General features: G+C 44.8%; 1 protein-coding gene, 1 long non-coding RNA gene and 1 pseudogene across 17 annotated transcripts in view; 1 reads left to right on the top strand and 2 right to left on the bottom strand.

Moving 5' to 3' along the window:
* PIP5K1A (phosphatidylinositol-4-phosphate 5-kinase type 1 alpha) overlaps positions 1–18,183 on the top strand; it is a 34,936-nt gene extending 16,753 nt beyond the window's left edge. For 4 of the 10 annotated variants that reach the window (XM_016122736.2, XM_016122727.2, XM_016122729.2 and 1 more), the window contains 13 exons: positions 1,867–1,898; positions 3,422–3,502; positions 5,266–5,396; positions 5,795–5,912; positions 6,084–6,236; positions 6,923–7,222; positions 9,684–9,889; positions 10,630–10,713; positions 11,533–11,581; positions 11,773–11,857; positions 12,891–13,037; positions 13,231–13,363; positions 16,288–17,149. In XM_016122736.2, the coding sequence (XP_015978222.2) occupies positions 1,887–1,898; positions 3,422–3,502; positions 5,266–5,396; positions 5,795–5,912; positions 6,084–6,236; positions 6,923–7,222; positions 9,684–9,889; positions 10,630–10,713; positions 11,533–11,581; positions 11,773–11,857; positions 12,891–13,037; positions 13,231–13,363; positions 16,288–16,396 (1,608 nt within the window). In that variant the 5' untranslated portion in view covers positions 1,867–1,886 and the 3' untranslated portion in view covers positions 16,397–17,149. Of the gene's footprint in view, positions 1–1,866; positions 1,899–3,421; positions 3,503–5,265; positions 5,397–5,794; positions 5,913–6,083; positions 6,237–6,922; positions 7,223–9,683; positions 9,890–10,629; positions 10,714–11,532; positions 11,582–11,772; positions 11,858–12,890; positions 13,038–13,230; positions 15,342–16,287; positions 17,150–17,584 lie in introns of those variants that run through there. The other 6 variants (XM_016122733.2, XM_016122734.2, XM_016122732.2 and 3 more) reach the window with 5 other exon arrangements.
* On the bottom strand, positions 14,754–14,872 carry LOC118612975 (annotated as a pseudogene).
* On the bottom strand, positions 17,124–23,643 carry LOC107499005. 7 transcript variants are annotated; one of them, XR_004955299.1, is made up of 4 exons: positions 23,461–23,643; positions 19,999–20,075; positions 19,311–19,396; positions 17,124–17,760 (listed from the first exon to the last, which is right to left on the bottom strand). It is a non-coding gene; the product is annotated as an uncharacterized LOC107499005 (long non-coding RNA). The 7 variants fall into 7 exon arrangements; XR_004955297.1 differs by having other exon boundaries at positions 19,311–20,081; XR_004955298.1 differs by having other exon boundaries at positions 19,311–20,075.
* Between the last annotated feature and the right edge of the window lie 48 nt (positions 23,644–23,691).

The following is a 23,691-nucleotide window of genomic DNA, read 5'->3' as shown; positions in this document are numbered from 1 at the left end:
AATCACGTATAACAACATGTCTGGCACTTTATAGCCCATAAAGTACTTTGATTTAGCTTATCTCATTTAATCTTTACATAACTTTCTGATACAGGTTTCTCTTTCTTTTTTTTTTAGTTAATTGTAGAGAACAATTCGCCTGCTATAACAGGAATTTGAACCCAGGTCTTCTGATATTTAAATTGCTCAGCATGTTGACTTGTTCTTATCTAAAAGGTTGTGAGATGGGAAGGTTTGACTATTTTTTTATTGGTGGACACCTTAAATTTTGCAGTAAGTCGGTAGCAGTTTTTAATTATAAATCGAGTCGTCCTGCCTTGTTCCTTGGGGTTCCAGTCCTGGTTGACCTTGTCTTTCACTCAGCTGAAGCTGACCTTGTTGAAGATGAAGCATCCTATGAAAGGTGTAGATTGTTGGACTCTGCCGTTTTTCCAGTTTTCTGGGCCATTAAATGCAGAATGTCTTCCTGACAGCTAGGTGACATTTCGTTGCCTCCTTTTTGGGAAGAGAAATGAAAACCATCTGTTACCCATTTTTTTTTTTTTTTTTTTTTTTGGTCACCCTGACTCACCACAAGGAAGAAAATTTGTTGCTCTGCTTGTTAGTACCAGAAGTTCTTGGTCTTCGGCCTTTGCACTGAGGGCTATCATATCACTGCCTCTCCTCTGAGCTCAGCTGTGTTTGAAGGTCTCAGGATGTTTGACCAGTTTGTCCTAAACAGTCATAATAGGCCTTCACCTAATGGCTCTTAATCACATGTGTCTCACGATTAATCTTTATACAGGAACTGGTATTCCTCCTCAGGCATTAACTTATATTATTGAAGGTTCATCTCATTTGGACTCGTTTTATTTTTCTTTAATATAGCTAATCTTTATTCCCTTTGAATTCTTTAGAGCTAGATTGAAGTGATATACTGGTAGTCTTTGACCAACATTCTCCAGGACAAAAAAGGAAGGCAGGTCTGTCTTCCCGAATGATCATGTCTCTCCAGTGTGACCATGGATGAAGGTTATGGGAGTGGCAAACCCTTAAGAATTGATTTAGCCTTTCAGAGTAGATTTTTCTAGAGATACCTTCTTTTAGTCACTTTCTAAACGTACTTATTCTTGAAATCTTTCCTGAAGTTAAATAGATAAAAGTCATAAATGATAATTACAAGATTTAACTATACACTTATCTTACACATCTGCTCTGATTAAGAATTTAGTAAGTAAAACTTACTTTAGTATGTAAATGCCAAAAAATTCCTGTTGCGTTTGCAGCAGAAATCAAGATGAGGCTGAGGGATGCAGAATCAGTTTCTGCCGGCACCGAATGCCTTTTCATTATTTCAACATTGCGTTTTCTCATCCTCAGCCTCTTCATTTCCATAGATCAACTCTTCACCTTTTTTTCTGAAATAATTAATAGAGGAGTGAAGCACCACAGATGTGCTCTAAAAGTCCTTAACCCTTTATTATACTTCTGCAGGAAAAGTTAACCAAGTCCCATACTTCCCAGTTAGTCTTGGGGGATTTCTTATGAAGCCTTTCTCTTTCTGTCATGTTATCAGATGAGACTCTCAGACTCTGATGGTTAAATGTATCAAGAACAGATATATTTCCCAGAGAAAATATGAACACTGGAGTAAGAAAGCAGACTAGAAGAAGAATGGAATGAGCTTAAGGGCTCTGTGAATATGAAGGAGGAAGAGGAAGGGACATTTAAAACCTATCCAAAAGAATCTGGTATCACAGAGCAAGAGGCCGGAGCTTGTTGTCAGGTTTAGTTTGACTCAACCCCTGACTGTTTCAGTGTGCGTGATAGAGGTTGTGTGAGTGTGTGTCCACACATTTATGATTGTGTTTTGTTTCTTTTAAACAGTACCTGGAGGCAAGAGATCCATGACATCTGAGGTAAGTTTCATATCGATACAGTGATTCTAAAACTTTGATTCTGGGATAGAAGGGTACCTGTTTATGGCATCCTTGTTTTCCCCCTGCTTGGGTCTTAGAAGCTGGACAGGGTTCTTAGATCTCTTTGGTAAACTAGAAATTATACAACTCTACTTTTGTTGTAGTTTATTATGGACATTACTAATAGCTCACATTTATTGAGTATTTTTTAATACACCAGATGCAGCGTACCAAAGAATAAATAAAGGTACCCAAGTGCCCTTTAGTAGGTATTCGTATTTATTCCTTCTGGCAACAACTATGAGGGAAGTACTGTTGTTACCCATGTTTTTCAGATGAAGAAAGTGAGGATTAGAGGGTCCATAGCTTGCCCATCATTAATGGTTAATAAGTCTGAGATTCAAACCCAGTCTAGCACGAAAGCCCACTCTCTTGTTTTGCTGTTACTACTTCCTGCTTGCATAGCTTCAGGGAATTTGAACAACTTCTTTTAGCCCAACAGAAGCTGTTGATTTCCTAAGTTTTTCTTTTCTATGCAGGATATTTTCTGTTTGCTTAACTTTCTTCCCATAAAGGATTTCCCAGCTCTCTTCTCATTTCTTGCCTCTCTCCTGGGTTTGTGATGGGGCTTCAGAACGTGAGCCTTTTGGCCTAGAATTTTATGCTTTTCTGGTAGAACATCTTCCAAGATCTGTGAGGTTATACAGGGTTTTCTGGCACTAAGGGCCTTAGTGAGAAGAGTAAACTTGAATATCGGGCCTTAAGATTGTGATATCCTATTCCCACTAGTCTTTTTGCCTTCTGGCTTATTCACTTAATGAGTATTGACGTCATGAAGAATATCTTCCTGTCTGTTTTGCTGGCGTCCAGGCTCTGCTGTACTGGTTCTGCTCCATCCTTATTCCAGGGACTGTCATGTGAGTGGAAAACAAAGCCATCTCACGTTCTCAGGAATCTCTTCGAGGCACTGAGGCCCCTCTCTCAGGGGAGTTGTCTTACAGCCTCAGCCTTTTAATTTCCAGGTTCGCAGTACCTGAATTTACCAGTGGCTAGGTCATTTCTGTTGAATTCAGTTTAAGCAATTAGTGTTCAGTTTGGGTTGAAGGTTAGTAATTTCTGAAAGGAAACGGGTGAAAAAAGGGATCTGTGGAACTCTACTTCCAACCTGTCTTGCTTTTGTGAACTGAGGTTTATCCTTTTTTCTGGGGCTGCTATTTCCTACTCTTCCTTTTTCCACTTTTCTTTAATGATACCCACTTTTACTTTGTGTCATCTTTCTGAGGACCAGATGTGAAATAGTCTCCCTCGAGGGTTTTCTTCTGTATTCTTTGAGCCAATTAATTCACTAGGAAGCAACACTGTGGCTGTGCGTTTGCAAGGGGTAGGTCTTCTGAAGGTTTTATGAATGTTTATATCCTGAAAAGGATATGTCGAGTACTCTGGTTTGTTTACTATACTATCACTGTCGCTGTTTGGTGTATTATTTGCTAATTACGTACTAATCTTGACTCGTCTTTTTCTAGGCGCCTTGTGCCTCTGGCATGCCCATCAAAAAAATAGGCCACCGAGGTGTTGATTCCACAGGAGAGACAACGTATAAAAAGGTACGTCAGGGTGGAACCCTTTCATCTCACTCCAAGAAGGGATAGTTCTGTTCCCTTGATATTATGCTCCACATTCTATCCCATTTCTTAATATCCTAAGCTTTTGCACAAGAGCTATTACACATCTCTGGCTTCAGAGTTTACTTCACAAAAGGTGAAGTACCGTCTCCCATCTATATATGTGTGTTTAAATGAGAATGTTCTTAACAGACAAATCTGGTGTTGGGTGCTGTCTCACTGAGCTGGAGAAGTTGGATTTCCCTGTTGGATATAAACACATCACATGTCCCCAAGGCTATTCTTACCTTGCTCCCGGGAACCATGTCTCTTGAAGTTTATCTATCCTCCAGTGCTGGATGTATACAAAACGAAGGCCAGATGCCATCTAGCTCGGTGAAACAAATAGAACAGCAGGTTGAGTGTTTTTCTTTCTTTCCTTGTGGGCCTTTTTTTTTTTTTTTAAAGAATGAGTTTCAGCTGGCGAACAGGGTCTAGAACACCTGCTTTTTGAGTTTTCAAATGGATTAAAAAGATAGTAGTAATAGCAAAAAAGAGAAGGTTGACCCAGTGAAGGAAAAACAGGAGAAAAGCATACTGGATGGTCCTGGTTCTTCAGTCCTGGACCAGTTTGGAGACATTGAGGCTTCCCAAGGGACAGTGTTCATTCTCCCATTTAGCATCTATACCTTGTTCGGTATAGGGTGTGAAGATTTCTAAGAGCCCTGTTTCTGGCCCACATAAATTTTTCTTGTCCGTTCTTTGCCTTTATTGCATTGTTCCAAATAATAGAGAAGACTGACTCTCTTGGTCAGGGACCTGACTCTCCCCAGGAATGTGCTGTAAGGCCCAGTGTCAATTCAGCAGACATTTATTGAGCTCTATTTTATGTGCTGAACACTGAGATAAAAAGATGAGTTTCTAATGCCCAGTGAGGACTAAGTAGAGATAAAAGTAATACCTTTTGAGGGTTGGGGTGAAGGAAATCACTTAGAACAAAACCGTCCAATAGAACTTTCTGCAGTGACTGAAATGTGCTGTGTCTGTGTTATCCAGTATGTTAGTCATGCTTTAAAGTGGTCAGTCAGACTGAATAAGTGAATTTTTAATTTTAATTAATTTAAAAATATAGCCATATGTGGCTAATGGCTGCTGTAATAGCACAGATCTAGGTGACGTGATATTTTTCTATGGCATTGGAATCCAAGATGGTAAGAGTGCGGCTCTTGCCTTTGTGTTTTGACTATGGTAGATAATTTTAAGTCTAAACACTTCTCAGAAATTGAGTCTTTTCAGGCTTTCTTCTTCAATTAGAGGAGTCTTTTGTTTGTTTGTTTTGCCATTCTTTAGGCCCTGCCTTAGAGGACTGACAGTTCTACAGCCAGGTAGCCAATCAGATATCAGTTCATTTTAGGTACATTCTCTATCAGATGAATAAAATGTATCTGGGTGAAGGAACTGTTGGAGACCTGCCATTGTTCTCTGAAGACAGTGTATCTTCCAAATACAGATATGGATGGGCGGGGGTACCCCGGCTTGCTCAGGCTGGTTAGAACAGTCCCACCTTTGCTACTCTGTATCTTCCTGCCCTTCCACTCTTTGCCAGGCTAAACTGCAGTGTAAAGCATGGAGCTGAGCAGATGGGTACCTCAGTTTAGTCTGAACAGCTGGAAGGGCATTTGCTTTCATTTTCTCCTCCTGCCTCTTCCCTCCTGTGATCAGATTTGATAATAGGAACTTTCCTCTCTTTTCTTTTTTGTTTGCAGACAACCTCATCAGCCTTGAAAGGTGCCATCCAGTTAGGCATCACCCACACCGTGGGGAGCCTGAGCACCAAACCGGAGCGGGATGTCCTCATGCAAGACTTCTACGTGGTAGAGAGTATCTTCTTCCCCAGGTACAGAGAGAAGGGTCAGGGTGATGTCCTAGAGAGTGTGGCTTTTTCATGACCTCTAGTTAGACATGCATCCAATCCTTAACCTGATCTTAATCAGGGTGATGTGGGACTGCAGAATTTGGGGAATTCTAGAGCATTCCTTTGGGTGCTTCCATGACCTCGGGACTGTGGAGTGAGCCCTAGAAAACAATTCCGTGCATTGGATGAGAGGCAGCGTTACTCCTCGTGCCTGTGTGTTAACTCCTGTGTTGTCCCATTATGTAACTGACTCGTCTGAGCCCTCTGTTCTCCCAGGAGGCACGTATTGGCCTGCCTCCAGGAAAGTCTTGAGTGTCTCCCCAGGTAGACTCCTGGGTGACAGACTGGGAAGTTATGGCTTCTTCTGTTTAATCCGACAGCGAAGGGAGCAACTTGACACCTGCTCATCACTACAGTGACTTTCGGTTCAAGACTTATGCACCAGTTGCTTTCCGCTACTTTCGGGAGTTATTTGGTATCCGGCCTGATGATTACTTGGTAAGCTTCCAGACCTCACGCCCCGGGACTCCAGTATCAGAGAGATTCTCCCAAAAGAAGACCCTCTCTCTCCGTGGCCTCGCCTGGGTTTCCTCTAGAACAGAAGGGCATTCGTGGTTGGTTTCAGGCCCTGGAGCTTCTGAACTTCTTGCTCTTTTCTCTCTGCCCCAGTACTCCCTCTGCAACGAGCCGCTGATTGAACTCTGCAGCTCTGGGGCTAGTGGTTCCCTCTTCTATGTATCCAGTGATGATGAATTTATCATCAAAACGGTCCAGCATAAAGAGGCGGAGTTTCTACAGAAGCTACTTCCAGGATACTACATGGTGAGGGGACAAGGCGCACTGGTGACCTGGTGACCTGTGCTGGACAGGCGGGGGTGGTCTGCAGCAGCCAGGCAATGTCAGCGCTCTGGTCTCAAGAATATAGTTCATTTTGGGGCTTTTCATCCCATCTCTTTGCCTATCTATGGCTTACAGAGGTTTTGTATATCTCTCCTATTTTAAGTGGTGTTTGGCTTAGACTTCCTACCCAAAGGCAAGAATCAGCGATGATTTTCTATTCTGAGACCAACTCTTAGGTTGGAAAATGAGGTTGATGACTTCCCTGCATGGTACTCTATCCAGTCTTACCCTGATTGCTTTTGGAGGTTCTGGAGAAGTTAGGGGGAACTCTCCTTGCCCTCCCATCACACCCAAGAATATACTATACTGAGGACTAAGAGTTAAGCCTTTTTCGACACTGTCTTCTTTTAAACTTCCGTAAAGGATTATATTCATCATACACTCAGTATTCTGACTGATAACTATATTGGAGGGTCTGTGACTGAGGTTGGTGGTGATCACATCATTAGATGCATTGGGAGATTTTAAACAAATATGGCGTGGGCTCATGGGCAGACAGATCGTACCTGAATCCTATGTAACACATGGAAAGTCGGTGGGTACTTTTGCCTTTGGGTGTCAGTGAAAACCAGCTAAACTTTCTCTCCTTTTTATTTTTGTGCCCTCAGAACCTCAACCAGAACCCTCGGACTTTGCTGCCTAAATTCTATGGACTGTACTGTGTGCAGGCAGGGGGTAAGAACATTCGGATTGTGGTGATGAACAATCTTTTACCGCGGTCGGTTAAGATGCATATCAAATACGACCTGAAGGGCTCAACCTACAAACGGCGGGCTTCCCCAAAAGAGCGAGAGAAGCCTCTGCCCACCCTTAAAGACTTGGACTTCCTACAAGACTTCCCCGATGGTCTCTTTTTGGATGCCGACATGTACAACGCTCTATGTAAGACCCTGCAGCGCGACTGTCTGGTGAGCTTGTCCTGGTTCCTTCTCTTCTACACACCAAAAATCTCAGTCACTAAAATAGCTTGGTGGTTCTAAGCATCAGATCTGTGAGAGAGAGGACTCTGCTTCACTCCATATGTCCCAGACTTCACTTAAAGTAATTTTTGCATTAGATCATTGCTGTGCCTTTACATTTTTACTTTCTTCCTGCCATCCTCCCCCATCTGGCTTTTTTTCCTTCTGTACCCACACTGGGCCTTGTAATCGTACATGCTTTACTTTCCCACCAGCACCATCGTTCCTGAAATCTTGGTCCTGCCTGCCAAATCCAAATGTATAATTCAGAAGCTGGGTGTTGCCGAGGGGAGTCACACAGCCGTGTCCCCCTGGCATCTCCACAGGGCTCTGACCTCCAGCTCCACCCGGGCCCTCAGCGTTCTTCATCAGTCTGTTTCCTCTACCTCTCAACAGGGATTTCAGATGATTGACACGCTCATCAAACCATTTTTTAAAAATTAAACGGTTTTTTTTAATTAAATTTTTGGGGGTACCATTGATTAATATTATATAAATTTCAGAGATACAGCTTTATAATATGACATTCGTACAGTCTATTGTGTGTTCCTTCTGTCACTGCGTATCTGACTCCTTTACCCTCTTTGTCTTCCCCCAAACCCCCATCCTCTCTGGGAATTACTATTCTGTTGTTTATGTCTAGGAGCTTGTTTTTTTTCCATTTGTTTGTTTTGTCAAACCAGTTTTAACTTCCATACCCCACCCTTGTTTCTCAACATACCATCTCAGCTCTTTGTTCCGTTCCACCTTTCGGCCTCTCTCTGTCTCCAGTTTATAAGCATCCACACTCAGCCATCCTTAATCATTAGCCTTCCTTCCCAGCTTGCTGGCTTGTTCCAGGTCAATGCCCCTTGCCCTGTAGATCCATTTCCTCCTGTTTCTTTAGGATCCTGCTTCATAACTTGCTTCTTTCCCCCCTCTGGCTCTAGCCTCTACTGGCTGTTTTCTTTCTATGTACAAACAAGCTTACCTTTTCTATCTTAAGGTTAGGAGGGATTTTTTTTCAGTGTCTCCATTTAATGGTGCTTTTGTTTCTCCTTTTCTTTTCTCTTTTCCTATTTTTGCCTCAACCCACTGTGCCCTGGCTTTTGCTGTCACCACTTCAGTCGAACCACTCCCCAGTGACTACCCAGATGCCAAGTAGAGAGGACTTCTCAGCCCTACCTTGAATTTTTCGAAGTGTTCAGCAGTTGACTCTTTCTACCTTCTAAACATATCTTTTGGTTATTGTGACCTTTTTCCCTGTTGGTTTTTCTACAGCTCCAATTGTTTTTTCCTTGAGCTGCTTTCGTGGGATCGTCTTCCTCTTCTCAGCACATAATGTCCGTCCTTGCCCTTCTTGGCTTTTACTCCACATCTGTTCCAGGATAAGACCCTTTGCAGTTCGGCTCCTTTGGTTGTAAGGACTAGAGACATAGAGGAGTGGAGGGTTTTTTCCAAACTGTACATAAGAATCAGCCCTGTGCTCTCTTCATCCCTCTCTCCACCCACCTACCAAACGGTTGAGCTGCAGCACCAAAGCAAGCTCCTGGAACTGGTGGGAGTAAAGCCTTTCCCATCCTGTTCTCGTGTGAAAAGAGGGTTGAGAACTGTAGGCTACAGTCCAGGCTGTTTAATGTGACTTGCCACACCTGTCATTGTCTTGCCCCTGCCAGCCTCTCTCATTCCCCCACGTGTCCTTTGCATCTGATGTTCTACAGCACCAAATTGTACTTCCCTGCACGCAGCATGCTGTGTCTCGCCTCCAGGCCTTGCAGTATTCTCCCCGTCCTCTATGTGCTTGGGCTTATTTCTTTCTAACTTGCCCCTCACAGACCTGTGTGTGTGTCACTTTCTGACCTCTCCTGCTCCTCAGTCATGGAAGCACGTTCATTGTTGCACATATTAGACTGTACTGTATTTGTTTTTACATTTGTTTTTCTTCCTAAATTGTAACATCCTTGAGGACAGAAACTCTCCGAAGTATCTTTATATCTCCATAAGCAGGCACAGTGCTTACAGATCGTAGGCATTCGGTAAATATTGAATTGAATTGAAGTTGATCATATGAGGTCTTGCAACAGACCTGCTCCGTCACAAAGTATACTTTTACTAGATCCTCCTTGTGGATTCTTCACAGCACAAATGTGGTTTTCTTATTCCCATGAGATACAATGCTCTTTTCATGAAGAGATCAAAGGAAAGCACAAACGGCGAGGGTCCTGTGAACGAGGCAGTGGCCTAATGTGCATTTACTCAAAGGAAAGTGAGGATGGGGGGATATAAAGGAGAGGCGACCGAGGAGGTCGATCTGCTCTTCGAGAAGGAGGAGGAACAAAGGCTGGTTCCGTGGTCAGCCCCCGAGGCTCACGTCAAGAAAAATTGGATTGGAAAAGCTGAGATCCTGATAAAAGTCCTTCCCTTCCATTAGGTGCTGCAGAGCTTCAAGATAATGGACTATAGCCTTCTGGTGTCGATCCACAACATAGATCATGCCCAGCGAGAGCCCTCGAGCAGTGAAACACAGTGTTCCACAGACACTCGCAGGCTGGCCCCCCAGAAGGCGCTCTATTCCACAGCCATGGAATCTATCCAGGGCGAGGCTCGGCGAGGTGGCACCATAGAGACCCATGACCAGTGAGTGGGATCAGGGGCACCAGAAAGGAGAGTGTAGGCTCACGGCGTTTCTTGAGGATGGGACCTCGCTTCTGGGAGGGGTAGCCTTGATTCAGCAGCTGATCGACATCAGTGCTGACAGAACATAGACTGAATGGAAGAGGAAAGGAAGAGGTCTTAAATTTGGGATCTGTGGTATGGCCGGGAAGGAGTGCTATTCAGAATTAAAAGAATTTTTTTTGAAGTTCACTCAGTCTCAGGTACATGTCTGTAAATTATATTGAATTTTATCACAGTTTATTTTAGATTTTATGGAAGGCGTCTTTCTCACCGTAATGGGTCTGTCAAAGAAGTGGTTACTGAAAGACCACAGTGTCCTGTAGGTGGTTTCATTTTTAAAGTGTCCTTTAATATGCCTCTCAACTGGGCACATCTTGGTCGGCATAAATTTTATATGAAAGTACTCAGGAAGCTTAGAGCTCATCGGGGGAGCGGGCCCCACCTGCTGCGTGGGGGTGATTTTAGATTCGCAGTGGCGGAATGGAGTAGGAGAGGCAGGCAGGCGAGCTTTGGAGAGGAGGAGGTCATGATACACGCCCCAGAGTGGTTCTTCATCTGGAGGAAGGCTCTCACTGTCCCCCAGTTTTCGGAAGATGGGACAATTGACATTTAGATCTCAGCTCCATGTCCCCATTTGACTCAAGGTTAGAAGCCTCTCCCTGCTAGCCGAGGACTTTCTTACAGTCCCCTGTCTTCCTCAGCATGGGCGGCATCCCGGCCCGGAACAGTAAAGGGGAGAGGCTGCTGCTGTACATTGGGATCATCGACATCCTACAGTCCTACAGGTGAGGCGCAATCCTGGACGAGGGGGCTGGGTGTGCGCGAGTACCGCGTCCTGCTCTCTCCCGTGGCTTGCCACCAAATGCTCCCTGAGACAAGAACGGTGGGTTGCGGCTGGCCACTTATCTCCCTGGGTGTCACATGGTGGTTTACTTCCTTGATTGTGCCTTGCTCCTGGCTGCCCACCACCTCCCCAAGCATAGAATGTGCTCTGCGGGAAGCTGAGTCAGTGCTCAGAGCACCAGGGTGCCCTGTACCATCTGTTTGACTGAAAAACCTGTGAGGTGAGTCATGTCCCACACCGGGTGCAGCTGGAAACACGTTCCCCTTTTTCATGGAGGCAAAATGAGAGGGTCACTGTGTATCCATCTGCCCGTGGCACTGAGAGGCGGTGACGTGGTGAGAGGGGAGCTGGGAACGTTTAGGGGTCAGGTACCCGTGAGGCCTGGGAGCGCCTGGTTTACCGATTCAGAGCATTTTCATCCGGTTTTAACTCCCTTCTCTGCCTTGCCCATCTGTCCCTCCAGCTCTCCTTTTACAGTAAACCTTGTCCTTGACTTGCCAGGACGTACTAGCCACCCTTTTCTCTCCAGAGGGCGGGCAGGGGGACAGTCGACCTCCCAGAACAGCCTTGAGCTGCACGCGGAATGAGCAGAGCACTCTGCCCGACTCTGCAAAGCCAGCGAGATGGTGGGAGCGCGTTCCCGGCTGCGTGCGCACGTCGTTTTCCTGTTACCATTGCCTCTTGGACTCGCTGAAGTAGAAAACACAAGGTCATTTGTCTAAAAACCGTGTGAATGCGTGACGGACGCTTTTCTTGGCAGGTTCATTAAGAAGCTGGAGCACTCTTGGAAAGCCCTGGTGCACGACGGGGTGAGTAGCAGCCCGCTAGAGGCTCTCCCACCTCCCTGACTTCTGCTTTGCCCCTCGGTTTCTTCTCTAATTTCAGTCGTGGGTTCTGCCCTGCTGCTGGGGCTTCAGCCTGGGGAAGGTGGCCCCTAGACTCGCGGTCCTCGCGCTGGGCCTGCCCCAGTGCTTAGCTCTCGCCTGTGTTTTCTCTGCAGGACACCGTGTCGGTGCATCGCCCGAGCTTCTATGCCGAACGGTTCCAGCGTTTCATGTGCAGCACAGTGTTCAAGAAGATCCCCCGTAAGTGGCTTCTAGCAGATGATCCCCCCGGGGCTTCCTTACTCCAAGCGACAGGGGGCAGGACACCACTGTCAGGGCACTGACAGCCCAAAGCCTCTCCTGTTCTGCCCACCTCCCGTGAGAGTGCTGCCCGTCCTTATGTCCGTCACTCTGTCTGTCCCCGTCATTTCCGAGTTGCTGCTTTCCCCCGGGCTCTCCCTGCATGTGTCATCGAGGTAAGGGGCATTTCTGGGAAATTGATGGGATTGCAAAAAATTCGTAGTGAGCATGGGATCCATGCCGTAGGCTGAGCTAGGCAGAGTCAGACTCTTATGGACAGATAGGGAAGGATGTCACATGTTCATTCTCCATTCACACCTCCAGGAGCGAGTTCTCACACTAGGATCAGATGGCTGGAGAAGCATTTACTCACTTCTGCTTGGCAGGTGTTCTCAGTCTTCCCTCACCTTTCTCAGTGTGGAAGCGCCAATGTTTTTCTTTCCAAACTTTCCGTGCTGCTCCGCTGGAAAATTCCAGCTGCTCCACCCGGTCTGCTTACCATGGGCATCGCCCAGGGAGGCAGCACGGACGGACGGCGTGCGCAGTCTTAAACGTGGGGAAATCCTTCCAGAGGCTTTTCAGCATGACGTAGAAACAGGCGTAAAGTCCCACCGTGGTGCGGGGTGTGTCATGCTGCGAGGAGGCACAACGAGAGGGTCGTCTTCGTTGGGGTTAACTTAGCGATCAGGAAGCCGGGAACAGAGAACGTCTCATCAGTGGAAGCAAAGCCGTCGAGGTTGCATGTAGGAGGGGAGAGCGATGTCTGTGTCTCCTATTGTCTAGGTTCTCTGCTTCTTCCCAAAGTGAAGTCAGCTGAGATGTCCCTTTCTCTGAAGGGCGCTCGTAGGGTCCATCTTTGTTGGCATTAACCCTTCTTCCTGCTTTGCTGAAAAACAACTTCGGGTTTGTGTTGGGGACGCTAGCAATTTGTGTCTGTGTCTTGGTGATGGTTTCTGAGAGGGTGCTAAGTAGGCTCTCTCTTTCCGTTTTGAAGTGAAGCCCTCTCCTTCCAAAAAGTTTCGGTCTGGCTCATCTTTCTCTCGACGAGGAGCCCCCAGCAGCAACTCCTGCGTTACTTACCAGCCATCGGTCTCTGGGGAACTCAAGGCACAAGTGACAACAAAGGCGGAAGTGGAGCCAGGTCAGAGCCAGGGCCGGGTTCCCGTGTGATCGGGCCTGCCTCCCTCCTTCCTTCCGAGTCCTTGTCTGCTAGGATTTCTGCTTCTCATTTCTGTCCAGGAAAAGCCAAGTTGCTACATATTTTTTCACTTTATTTCTCCCACCCCATTTTCTCTTCTTTTTGTTTATTGATTTTCTTCCTTTCTTTTTTCCAGGCGTCCACTTCGGTCGTCCTGATGTTTTACCTCAGACTCCAACTTTGGAGAAAGTCAGTGAGGTCTCGCCTATTCCTGACTCCTCCTATTCCTCACCTGTAGTTGGAGAGACTTTGCAAATGCTATGTACAAGGTTGGTTCTTCGGGTCCTGTTTCCATGTTGTCTTCTCGTCTCTCTCTTTAGGTCATTGGGAAGCTCTGTAACTCTGTTTTCCAAGAGATCTCTGTTTATCTTTTGCTCTTCACTCGATTTTTTTCAGGTTCGCCTTCCTAGAGCTCATCTCTAGTGATTTAGAAAAATGTGTCAATATCTCTGCATCTTTAGGAGGGTGGGAAAAGCCTTTGTGTGTAGATGTTTCTGATACTGAGTAAAAATACCCCAACTAACCCTTTTTCTCCTGGTGAGTTAAGTGAGAGGTCTCAGCTTAGGATTTAAGGCTGGAAAGATTCCTGGGTAGTGAAGACAATGAATAGTCAAAGCTTTCAGAAGCATTCAGTGTAAAGATTGTGATTTAACTTTTTTATCTGGCATGTTATCTATTACATCATAATAAATTATCCCAAGACTTAATGGTTTAAAATAACAAACAGCTACCACAGTTTCTGTGAGTCAGGAATCCAAGAGCAGCTTAGCTGGGTCCTCTGGCTAAGGTCTTTCATTGGCTGCTGACAAGGCTGTTGGCCAGGGCTGGGGTCTCATCTGAAGGCCCGGTGAGTGGAGAGGATTCATTTCTAAGCTCACGAATGTGGTTTTTGGCAGGACGCAGTTCCCTGCTGGCTGCCAGCGGTTCACATCCCTCCGGGGGCAAAATACATTCATTCCCTCCCATGGTCTCCAAAAGTTTGATCCCATTACAGTGTCAGCTCAAAGTACAGAATTTTGTCATCTAAATTAGCTCCAGGTTAGGATGGAGCCAAGAAAAGGAAGGGACAGGCTATCCTCTCACCACACACCCAGCAGACAGTGGAGACACAGACCTCAGGGAACCGCCGTACACATCCCGTACAACAAGTGGAGAGTGGGAGGCACAGCAGAGTCCCTAGCCCGTGCTACCCAGAACCCGGATACAGCTCTTGCTGGCTGGAGCTTCTTCAGTCACGTCCCAGTGCATGGGAGCAATTCTCCACGGTCTTGACTCTGTCCCCTGGATGCTTGGTTTTGCTTTCTGAGCTTTTCTTTTTCATGAAAGCCAGAATGTGTTTGCAGCTGCGTAGTTGTCTCAGCCTGTTTCTTGCCAGTAGAACTTTGGGGATCCAGTGGTCCCTTGTCATTTTGCACTATTTCTGTTCCTTTCAGTCCAAGCCAGTCATGTTTCTGTTGACATTATACTCTCAAAGGTTGTGTGGGCCTCCCCTGAGTCTCACTGGGATTTATTCCATTAGACAAAAGCCATACCCACAAATACCTTCTTAACAGGCCCTGTGCTGCTTAGAGACCCCATTGTTGAGGGGATCCAGGACATAGTCTTTTTGCATGTTCTGAATGGTCATAATTGTTTATTTGAATTTATTTATTTATTTTATACCTACAGCACCTGGTCTTCCTAGGTGGTCTCCCATCCAAGTACTAACCAGGTCCAACCCTGCTTACCTTCCGAGATCAGAGGAGATCAGGCTTGTTCAGGGTGGCGTGGCTATAGACATGAACGGCCTTTTTTAAATGTGACTGAATAATACACTAAAGCACCAACTTTAATTTTACTGAGACCTTAAAGAAGTATTTTACAGTTACACCCTTTGCTTCATCACTAGACCACATTTCCTGGTGCTGCTCTGGATTTTATCCTTTTCAGAAGCCGTTTCTTAATTTTAGCATCATTTGCTATCTGGAGAGACTTGGGATTTTTAAAGCCATTAAGCTGGCTGCTGCTTGTTAATCATCTTTTCCTTAATTTTTTTTTCTTTCATATTTTACTGTAACCATTAAACCAGGTGGCACTCTGAGCACTTTGCTTAGAACTCTCCATAACACGATCACCCGGTTTATGAGACACAGGTACTACTTTCCACATAACTGCAGATGACATCATTGCTGAACTTTGTCCTGCTACAAGGATCCCTTTGTTCTATTTCTAATGAGATTTTTTTCCCTCACTTTTTCTTAAGCCTTCACTGGTAATTCCCTTAAAGTCCAAAATTCTACAATATATTCAAGGCTCTTTGAAACATTCACTAAAACTCCCTTCAAAGCCCATTTCCTCTTCCAAAGGCACTTCCACTTTTTAGATTTTGATGACAGTCGTACTTTATTTCCAGGTACAACAATCTGTATTATCTATTGATGTGTGACAGATGACCCCAAAACTTAGCAGCTAAAAACAACAAACATTTATTATCTCGTATTTTATGTGGCTGAAGAATCGAGGTGTGGCTTGGCTGGGTGCCTTTGGCTCAGTTTCTCAGGAGGTCACAATCAGGCTCTTAGGGCAGTGGTCACAGCTGAAGGCTCGCCCAGGGGAGATCCGCTTCCAGGTTCACGTACGTGGGTGTCGGCAGGACTCACTTCCTTGCAGGCTGTTGCACTGAGGGCTCAGCTCCCTGCTGGCTGTTGGCCAGTGGTGCTCTCTTAGTTCCTTGTCACTTGGTCCTCTCCATAGGGCAGCTCACAGCACAGCGCTAGCTTCTCTCATGTGCTCAAGAGGAAGCTATAGTCTTTTTGTAATTTTATCTCAGAATTTATAGCCTATCGTCTGTACTGTTTTCTGTTCACTAGAAGAAAGTCACTTAATCCAGCCCACACTCGAGAGGAGAGAATCACACAATGGCATGAATGTCAGGCAGCAGTGATCGGCAGCAGTGACGCCTGCCATACCTTGTGATGGAAGACAGAAAAAGATATTAGGAAAATATTTTATAGTATTTAAGAAACTAAATAATTCTGTTAATTTAAAAAATGTGCCTCTAAATCTAGTAGTTTCTTAGCCTCTTCCTTCTGAATCCTAAATTGCTTCTGAAATGAAATACAGAAGCAGTGCAATATTCGAGAAGAGAGTCCTTGTTTTTTGGTTTTATACCTTCTAATTCTATCTCCATTTTTTTCCTCCTGTTGTTTTTTAGTTCATCCCTTTTGGAAAAGCTTGAAATCGAAGAGTCAGAGTGTTCCCACGTGAGTGTCTGGGGTGTGGGGGAGGCGAATGCCTTGCAGGGTATAAAGAGGGTGCACTGATGGACTGGAGCGGGGCGTTAACTGGCAAGGTTAGAGGGACTGGGCGTCCCTCGAATCTTGCTTTTTAAATTTTGATTGTGGTACGTCGTACTTGGAAATTGAGAATAAAATAGAAAAAAACTTCTTAATTTTGCCAGCCAGGTTGAAATTAACAGATTCCTTTCCTATCTCCTCATCTCATGCTCCTCATCCCTAATTTCGTACCCTTCCCCTCCTCAGTGAGCAGAAAACCTCAGATGACCTGGAACAAGATTCTGCCATCTCTGTGATCCCAAGATGTCAGCTCTTGCCCCAGCAGTGCTGAGTTTTATTCTTAGTCACCAAACAAGGAGTATAGTGGAGGCCAGGGGAGCTCTCCAGTCCCTCTCTGAAGAGAAAAACATCTCCTGCTTCTTCCTCTTGACTAGGCCTTAGTGCCATGGACAGTTGGGGACAGCAGCAGCATCCTGTCCACTCCAGAGTTGGGTAGGATGACTTTTCAGCTGGCTGACCTTGGCTTCCACGTCGAGTTGTTTTCAAAGCCCCACTCTTCCTGCTGGAAGTGGGGTTGCTGGATCTGGGGTTTTTTTCCCCCTCATCTACCTTCACCAGGAGCTGGACTCTTGATTTCCTCAGGACGGACTGGCCGGCACACTATCCCCACCATGGCTCTTTCTCTCTGGAAGAAGACCCCTGTGGCCTTTGTAAAGGTTTTGGGGGGAGTAAGGGTGTTAACCACCTCCCAACCTTTTTTTTTTTTCCTAAAAAAGGAAAGAAAAAAAAATAGCACACAGCACACAGTTTCCAGCCAGACAATTTCAGATCGGAACTCCGGTGTCGCAGAGGCCTGGTCACACGGCTCCCTCAGACAAGCCCCGGTGTTTGAGAAACAAGCGTGGGGATTGCTCTGCCTGCAGCAGCTCCTCTCGCTCCTCTCTCGACGAATTTCTTAAGGCTGCAGGAATGGAGAGAGTGGGACAGCGGGGACTCTTTACCCCTTTTGTGAAAACAGCGGGGCAGCGTGGGTCCAGGAGGCCGGGGGCCGTTCCCAGGCAGGACCTGCTCACCGCTGGGCCGTAATGATTATTACCATTTTGCAATTTGAAATGTATTCTGGTGGTTTTTCTAAATATGAAGACTTACCAAATGAATTTTAGATCCTTTTCCAAAGGAGATTTCTTCCTTGCTCTTCTCATTTTTTTCCAGCAGTGGTGCTGAGGTGCAGAGGGGACAGCTGTGTCTGTTCAGCAGGCAGTCTGGTAGCTATGAAGCTGGAGAGCGTCCTCTGAAGCTCGTGGGAGCCGCAGATTTTTGCCTTGGAGGCTGGGGCTCCGTAATTCTCCCCATCTCCAGGAGCTGCAGTCCTCGTCTGATCCTCCTCCTGTCTGGGGAGTAAGGGACCTGGCATCTCAGGCCGATTGTTCAACTCCCCTGCTCCCCTTCCCCTCCCCACACCTTGATGGTAGGCTAGCTGATACCCCAAGTAACTGTCTATATTAGACACCCCCAGCCAGTTTCTGGCTGCCTGTCTTTGCTGCCATGTTCTTTTTTACAAGAAGGAAAGAAACGATTCCTGCTATTTTTTTTTCATAATTTACTATTTATGATGTATTTAAGTGTTTTATTCAGGACAGAGTTCTGTTGTGGGGATATTTGAGGGAGGCTGGGTCTTAGGGAAGGGAATGGGAATCTACATTTTTATGAAGTGTCACTATTTGCCTCTACTTTGTATTGTTCAGAAATGGCAAATGCAATATAAGTGATAAATATCTGGTTTTAATGTATTAAACTTTCATCAGTTATTTAGATCTGTTGCTTCCTGGTTCTCTTTTACATCCCATCTGCTCTACCCCCCCTACCCTACCGCCCAGGCCGTTTTGTTCACGTTGCCCTGAACTGATGCTGAGTCCTTTCCAGTTTCCCGCACTTCAGCTTCAGGCTGAGAGGAATGGTATTCTCTTGCAGCTACTCCCTTCATCTTAAAACTCAACAAGGAAACGCTGTGCAGAATATGAAAGTAATTACTGTAGGTCTGTCACCTTGGTTGCAAGCCACTTTAACTGAGGGATTTGGGGATCCAAAATTCAAAATCTTCCTCAGGTTTCAGAGGAAAGGAAAGGAACAGTGGGAAAAGCAAACTTGGGATTGGTTGGCCCTGGGGTTCCCTCCCTTCCCGGGACCTGGCCCTTCCATGTAGGTCTTAGAAAGACAAGGAGACTGCTTCTCCTGTTTTCTTCTTGGTGAGGTTGCTCTTTTACTGTGATGGAACTAGACAGAAGGGGGTGGGGCTCCTTCTAAGGCTTGTGGGTGGGGGAGCTTTGGAGAAAAACAAGTTAACTAAATATTACTCCTTTCCATACACCACATTCTACAAATACTTATGCAATGCGCTGGGCATTTGGAGGTCAAAAGAAGTAATTGACCTTCAAGAGCTTACAGTGTCCAGGAGGAGCATGCGCGTGCACGCCAAAACACGTGAGATGTGATACAGTTAAGGGTTTCAGTTCTCAAACAGTGGTACAGAACATAGAGGTGGAAGATTTGAGGTTACTGTGAACTAGAAGTGCTAGGGAAAGTTGCACTTGAGCATGAGGGCCTGGTGGTGTGAGAACAAGGACCAGCCCACCGTCAAGGCCTCGTGGGAGGGAGACCTGAGAACGTGGCAGTGAATGCAGGGGTGGCGACACTGAGGACCCTGACTGCTGGGCTGAGAAGTCTCTATTTTAAACCACAGGCAATGGGAAACCATGGAATGTTTTTGCCCTAAGTAGGACATGATCAAAACGATAATTCAGAGGCGAATCTGTTGACGAAGTTTGGCAGAGTAACTGGGAAGGGTGGACTGGCTGGACTGTGATAACTCAGGTGTAGGGCGATGTGGGTCCAGAATGTGACAGCACAGTGGAAGGCAGAGAACTAGATGGCAGTAAAATACCTTTCATGGCAGGACGATGAGAATGAGGGAGGATCTGGGGATTCCTGGAGTTTGGAATTTGAGTTTAAGCCACAGGTTGAGCCCTCCTGATGGGATGGATAAGGAGAAAACTCCCTTAATAGCAGTTGAATCTGAATATGTTTAGGCGTAAATGGTCTTTTGGCTACCCTCCCCTGGGCTTGTCATTGGCTCTTCAACCTGTTCTCTTTCAGCTGCTAAGTGCTACAGACACCCTAATGGCCAGAGGGTGCCTCTAGTGGCGAGCAGCTGCTACTGCTCATTCTGTCCCCTGCAATCTATTCAGATGCAAGCAGGGCCTATTAATTAAAACTTCTGTAACCAAAAGTTAGGGAAATCAAAGTTACAGGATAATAAAGCTGGAAATCCTAGTCTAATGTTTATGTCAATGTCAGCTATTCTGAAAGTTACTCGCCAGACTTGGAGTCTCATTCCTTAAGCAAACACTTGCCAGTTAAAATAGATCCCAGATTAAACTGTTTATTCTTTAGGTTTTCAAGGACACAAGAAGCAGGTGAATAGGTCCTATAAAATTACTTTTTAAAGTCCATTATAAAGCATTTAGTTATTGCTTCTAAATTCCTCCATCACCCTTCCCCTTTTTTTTCTTTAGATTACAGAAATTTCCAAATCAAAAGTAGAGTAGTATGGGGAACCGCCATGTACTCACTCATCCAGCTCCAACTGTCAGTATAAATCTGGCCAATCTGTCTCATTTGTACTTTCGACCCTTCCTCCACTTGCTCTCTGTACCTCCAAAGAATTGAATTAAAATAAATCCCAGACATATCCTTCCATCCGTAAATACTTCAACATATAACTCGAGAACATTGTAACTTTAAAAAATTATTAATTCCTCAATATCCAGTTAGCGGTCAAAGTTAGCTTAGTTGTCTTACAAACAAGTTTTTACAAACACAGTCATGCTCCACGTAGTGACATTTTGGTCAAGGACAAACTGCATATCTTACCGTAGTCCCTTAGGATTACAAAGGACTTGAAAAATTCCTATTGCCTAGCGATATCAGAGCCATCATAATGTCATAGTGTTTGTGGTGATGCTGGTGTAAACAAACCCGCACATGTAATTATGTACACTCCATAATATTTGATAATAACTCACTGGTTTATGTATTTACTGTTTTTGTTAGAGTGTACTTTCTAGTTATTAAAAAATGTTTGCTATGAAACAGTGTGCTGTATTATACCAGCAGCAGCTTCACATATCTCATATTTACTGTCTCTTGATTGCATCATTTTTTCTTGCTCCCGATCACATCTTACGTTGTTTTTACAGTAACGTGCTGTATGGGCCTGTAGCCAAGGAGCAGTAGGCTAGACCATACAGCCTACTGTGTAGTGGGCTAGACCATCTAGGTTTGTGTGTGTGCACTCTATGATGTTCACACAAGGAAATCACCTAACAATGCAATTCTCAATGCATCTTCGCATGATTTTTTTTTTTTTTTACCCCATTCTCATTTGAACTCTCAAGTTTTTGTCCCCACCATTGGACCAAAACAGCTTTTATTAAGGTTGCTGATGCCTTCCATGTTGCTAATTGTATCAGTCCTCATTTCACTTGACATGTCATCAGCATCTGATAGTATGTTACTCCCTCCTCCTTGAAACATTTTCACTTGGCTTCCGGATGCTACTTTCTCCTGGATGTTCTAACCAAGGCCCCCCACCCTGTGCTGCTCCATCTCCATTCTCTTTTCTGATTCCTCCTTTTCTCTCTAACCTCTAAATGTTGAAGTGGTCCAGGGCTCAATCATAGAACCCCTTCTTTTACTCTACATTCACTCCCCAGGTAATTTTTAAGTCCTTATAGTGGCCTAAAGACCCCGTTTGCTTTGTCTAACTCCCCTTTCACCTGGTGATCCAAATAACATTTAATTATCACCAAATTTCTTATCTGCAGTCCAGACTTTTTTTCTGAACTGTAAACTCATATCCACCCACTTCCTTGACATCTCCATTTAGATGTCTAACGGGCATCTTAAACCTAACATGGCCCATGTTGAAATCCTGGTTCCTGCCCCTCCTAGCCCATCTTCCATTCTCCTAGTTGCTTAGAACCAACTCTTACTTAACACTCTCTTCCCTTACACCCTCCATCAAATCCACTGGCAGATTCTATCAGTTTTGTGCTGTACGATGTACTCAAAATCTAACCACGTTACCAATTTCATCTCTTGTTGCCACCCTAGCATAAGCCACCATCATATCATCTGATTACTGAAGCAGTCTCCTAACTGGTCTAACGCCTTCTGCTCTTTTTCCCCATAGCCTGTTCTCAGCGCAGCAGCCAGAGCAGAGCAGATCTGTTAAAACCTTAAGTCAGATACTGTCAGTCCTCTGTCACAAACTTCCCAACAGCTCCTTATCCCACTCGGAGTCCTTAAAATGGTCTACAAGGCTGTGCATGATCCAACCTCTTTACTCCCTTTGCCTCTCTGACCTCATTTCTTCTCATTCTCAGTCTCCCTCTACTCCAGCTTCTACTGGTCTCGTTCTTAAAATACACTCCTGCCTCAGGGCATTTGCACCTGCTCTTTCCCCAGGTATCCTTCAGGTCTCTGTTCAATGTAAGGCTTCCCTCATATCCTGTTTATATAAAAAAGAAACCACATCCACCCTGGTTTGTTTTTTCCCCCATGCTCAACATTATTTGACTACATTTACTTAATGGTTTATTGTCTGCCCTCCCCCAGAGAATGTTAAGCTTCATGAGGGCAGGACTTTGTTTTGTTCCCTTCCAAGTGCCCAGAATAGTGCCACAGGTAAATGAATGAATTGTACATTACTGCTTTTTAAAAATTATTATAGGTCTCTTGTTTTTTACTGAAATCAGATTTTCTTTTGTGTGCATTGCTGCAACTCTTCATTGAAAAACTGACGTAGTTCTAACACGAAGTCTCTTCCCTACTTGAAGAGAGTATTAGTTCTCCATTCCCTAGGTTCAATCAATCTTGTAGGACCTAATTTTCACTCTCAATTTTTATTGCCACTATATTTTGTATTCTTTGCACTCTCTCCATAGACTTTTAAAAGTGTTGTAACTAAAAACTGGTCACAGTCTATTAAATGACTGAGGGAAGCTGAGATGGTGACACCTCCCTGCACAGATATCATGGACCCAGAACAGTGATGATGATATTCATGCAGTTCCTAGTGCCTTTGTTTGGGTTGAACTTATACGTTTAGAATACTAACTTATAATTACCGCTGATGTTCAACTTTTCTTTCTTGTTGCATTACCCTAATTAACCTAGGGCATTATTTGTTGACAAATTTTATATTTTATGAAATAATCTTCTCTCGATCTGATTTTAGCTATGTGTGGTGATTCGTACACTATTAATATAGCTACACATGCTTTCTTTTATTAGTATTGCCTGATACATTGTTTTTTCCTCTCCTTCTGTTTTTATCTTTTGTCACTTAGTTTGGACTATTATAGTTACATTGTGTAGCTGGGGTTTTTTCTTTCAAAAATGTAATTGTTTTTTTAAATATTTTGGTTATGTTTGAACTTGGCATTATTTTTCTCTGCTTTGTTATTTCCCCCCCTTTCCTGTCTATATTTATATTGACTTTTTTTTTCTCTAGTGATATGGAGATTTTATTTCCTATACAATTTTTGAACTTCTGAACATATCCATTGAAACTTTACCCACACGTAGGTAATATGTACAGTACTCCTCTCCACTCCCGTCTTTCAGTTTGGTGTTCTGTAGCCATGATTGGTCCTTCCCTCTTTCTCCCAAGATAGACACCTGGAATTTCCAGTTTTACTTGCGCGTATGTACGTGTGGCGGAAAGTAATCCAAAGCATTTTTTAATGTCATTCTTGATTAACAAACCAAAATAGTTTACTAGTTTTGGCTCATATTCTTTGGGAGATTAGTTAAAATTATTAATTTGTCAAACCTTTCTGGGCTCCTGCCATGTGTCAGGTTCTGTACTGGGCTCAGCCATTGCACTGACAGATACCTTTCCTGCTTTAATTAAACAGGAGAGACAGATACACATATAAACGCAATTCAGAGGGCTAGGGCTTAGGAGTTAGCAGTTAGATGAACGAAGTGCTACCGGGAACAGAGGGGCCTGGAAAAAGTTAACCTACCACTTTTTGAAAACAACGGCGCTGGAGCCGACACGACCACGGCCCTTTCAGAGGTTTCTCCACAGCTTCTCTCAGACCCCGCCAGCGGGGAACTCCACGGGAGAACGCGAATGACGGGCAAGGTGGACGCGGGGCCCTCTGTTTGCGCATTATTTCTGTCCGCTCGCCCCGCACGCCCTTTAATTCGGGCGGCACCTACAACTCCCAGAAGGCAACGCGGGGATGGAGGCG

This window comes from Rousettus aegyptiacus, unplaced genomic scaffold (genome assembly GCF_014176215.1).
Source record: "Rousettus aegyptiacus isolate mRouAeg1 unplaced genomic scaffold, mRouAeg1.p scaffold_m13_p_17, whole genome shotgun sequence".
Taxonomy (NCBI): domain Eukaryota; kingdom Metazoa; phylum Chordata; class Mammalia; order Chiroptera; family Pteropodidae; genus Rousettus; species Rousettus aegyptiacus.
Note: the sequence above shows the minus strand (reverse complement) of the source record. Positions and strands in the feature narration are given on the sequence as shown.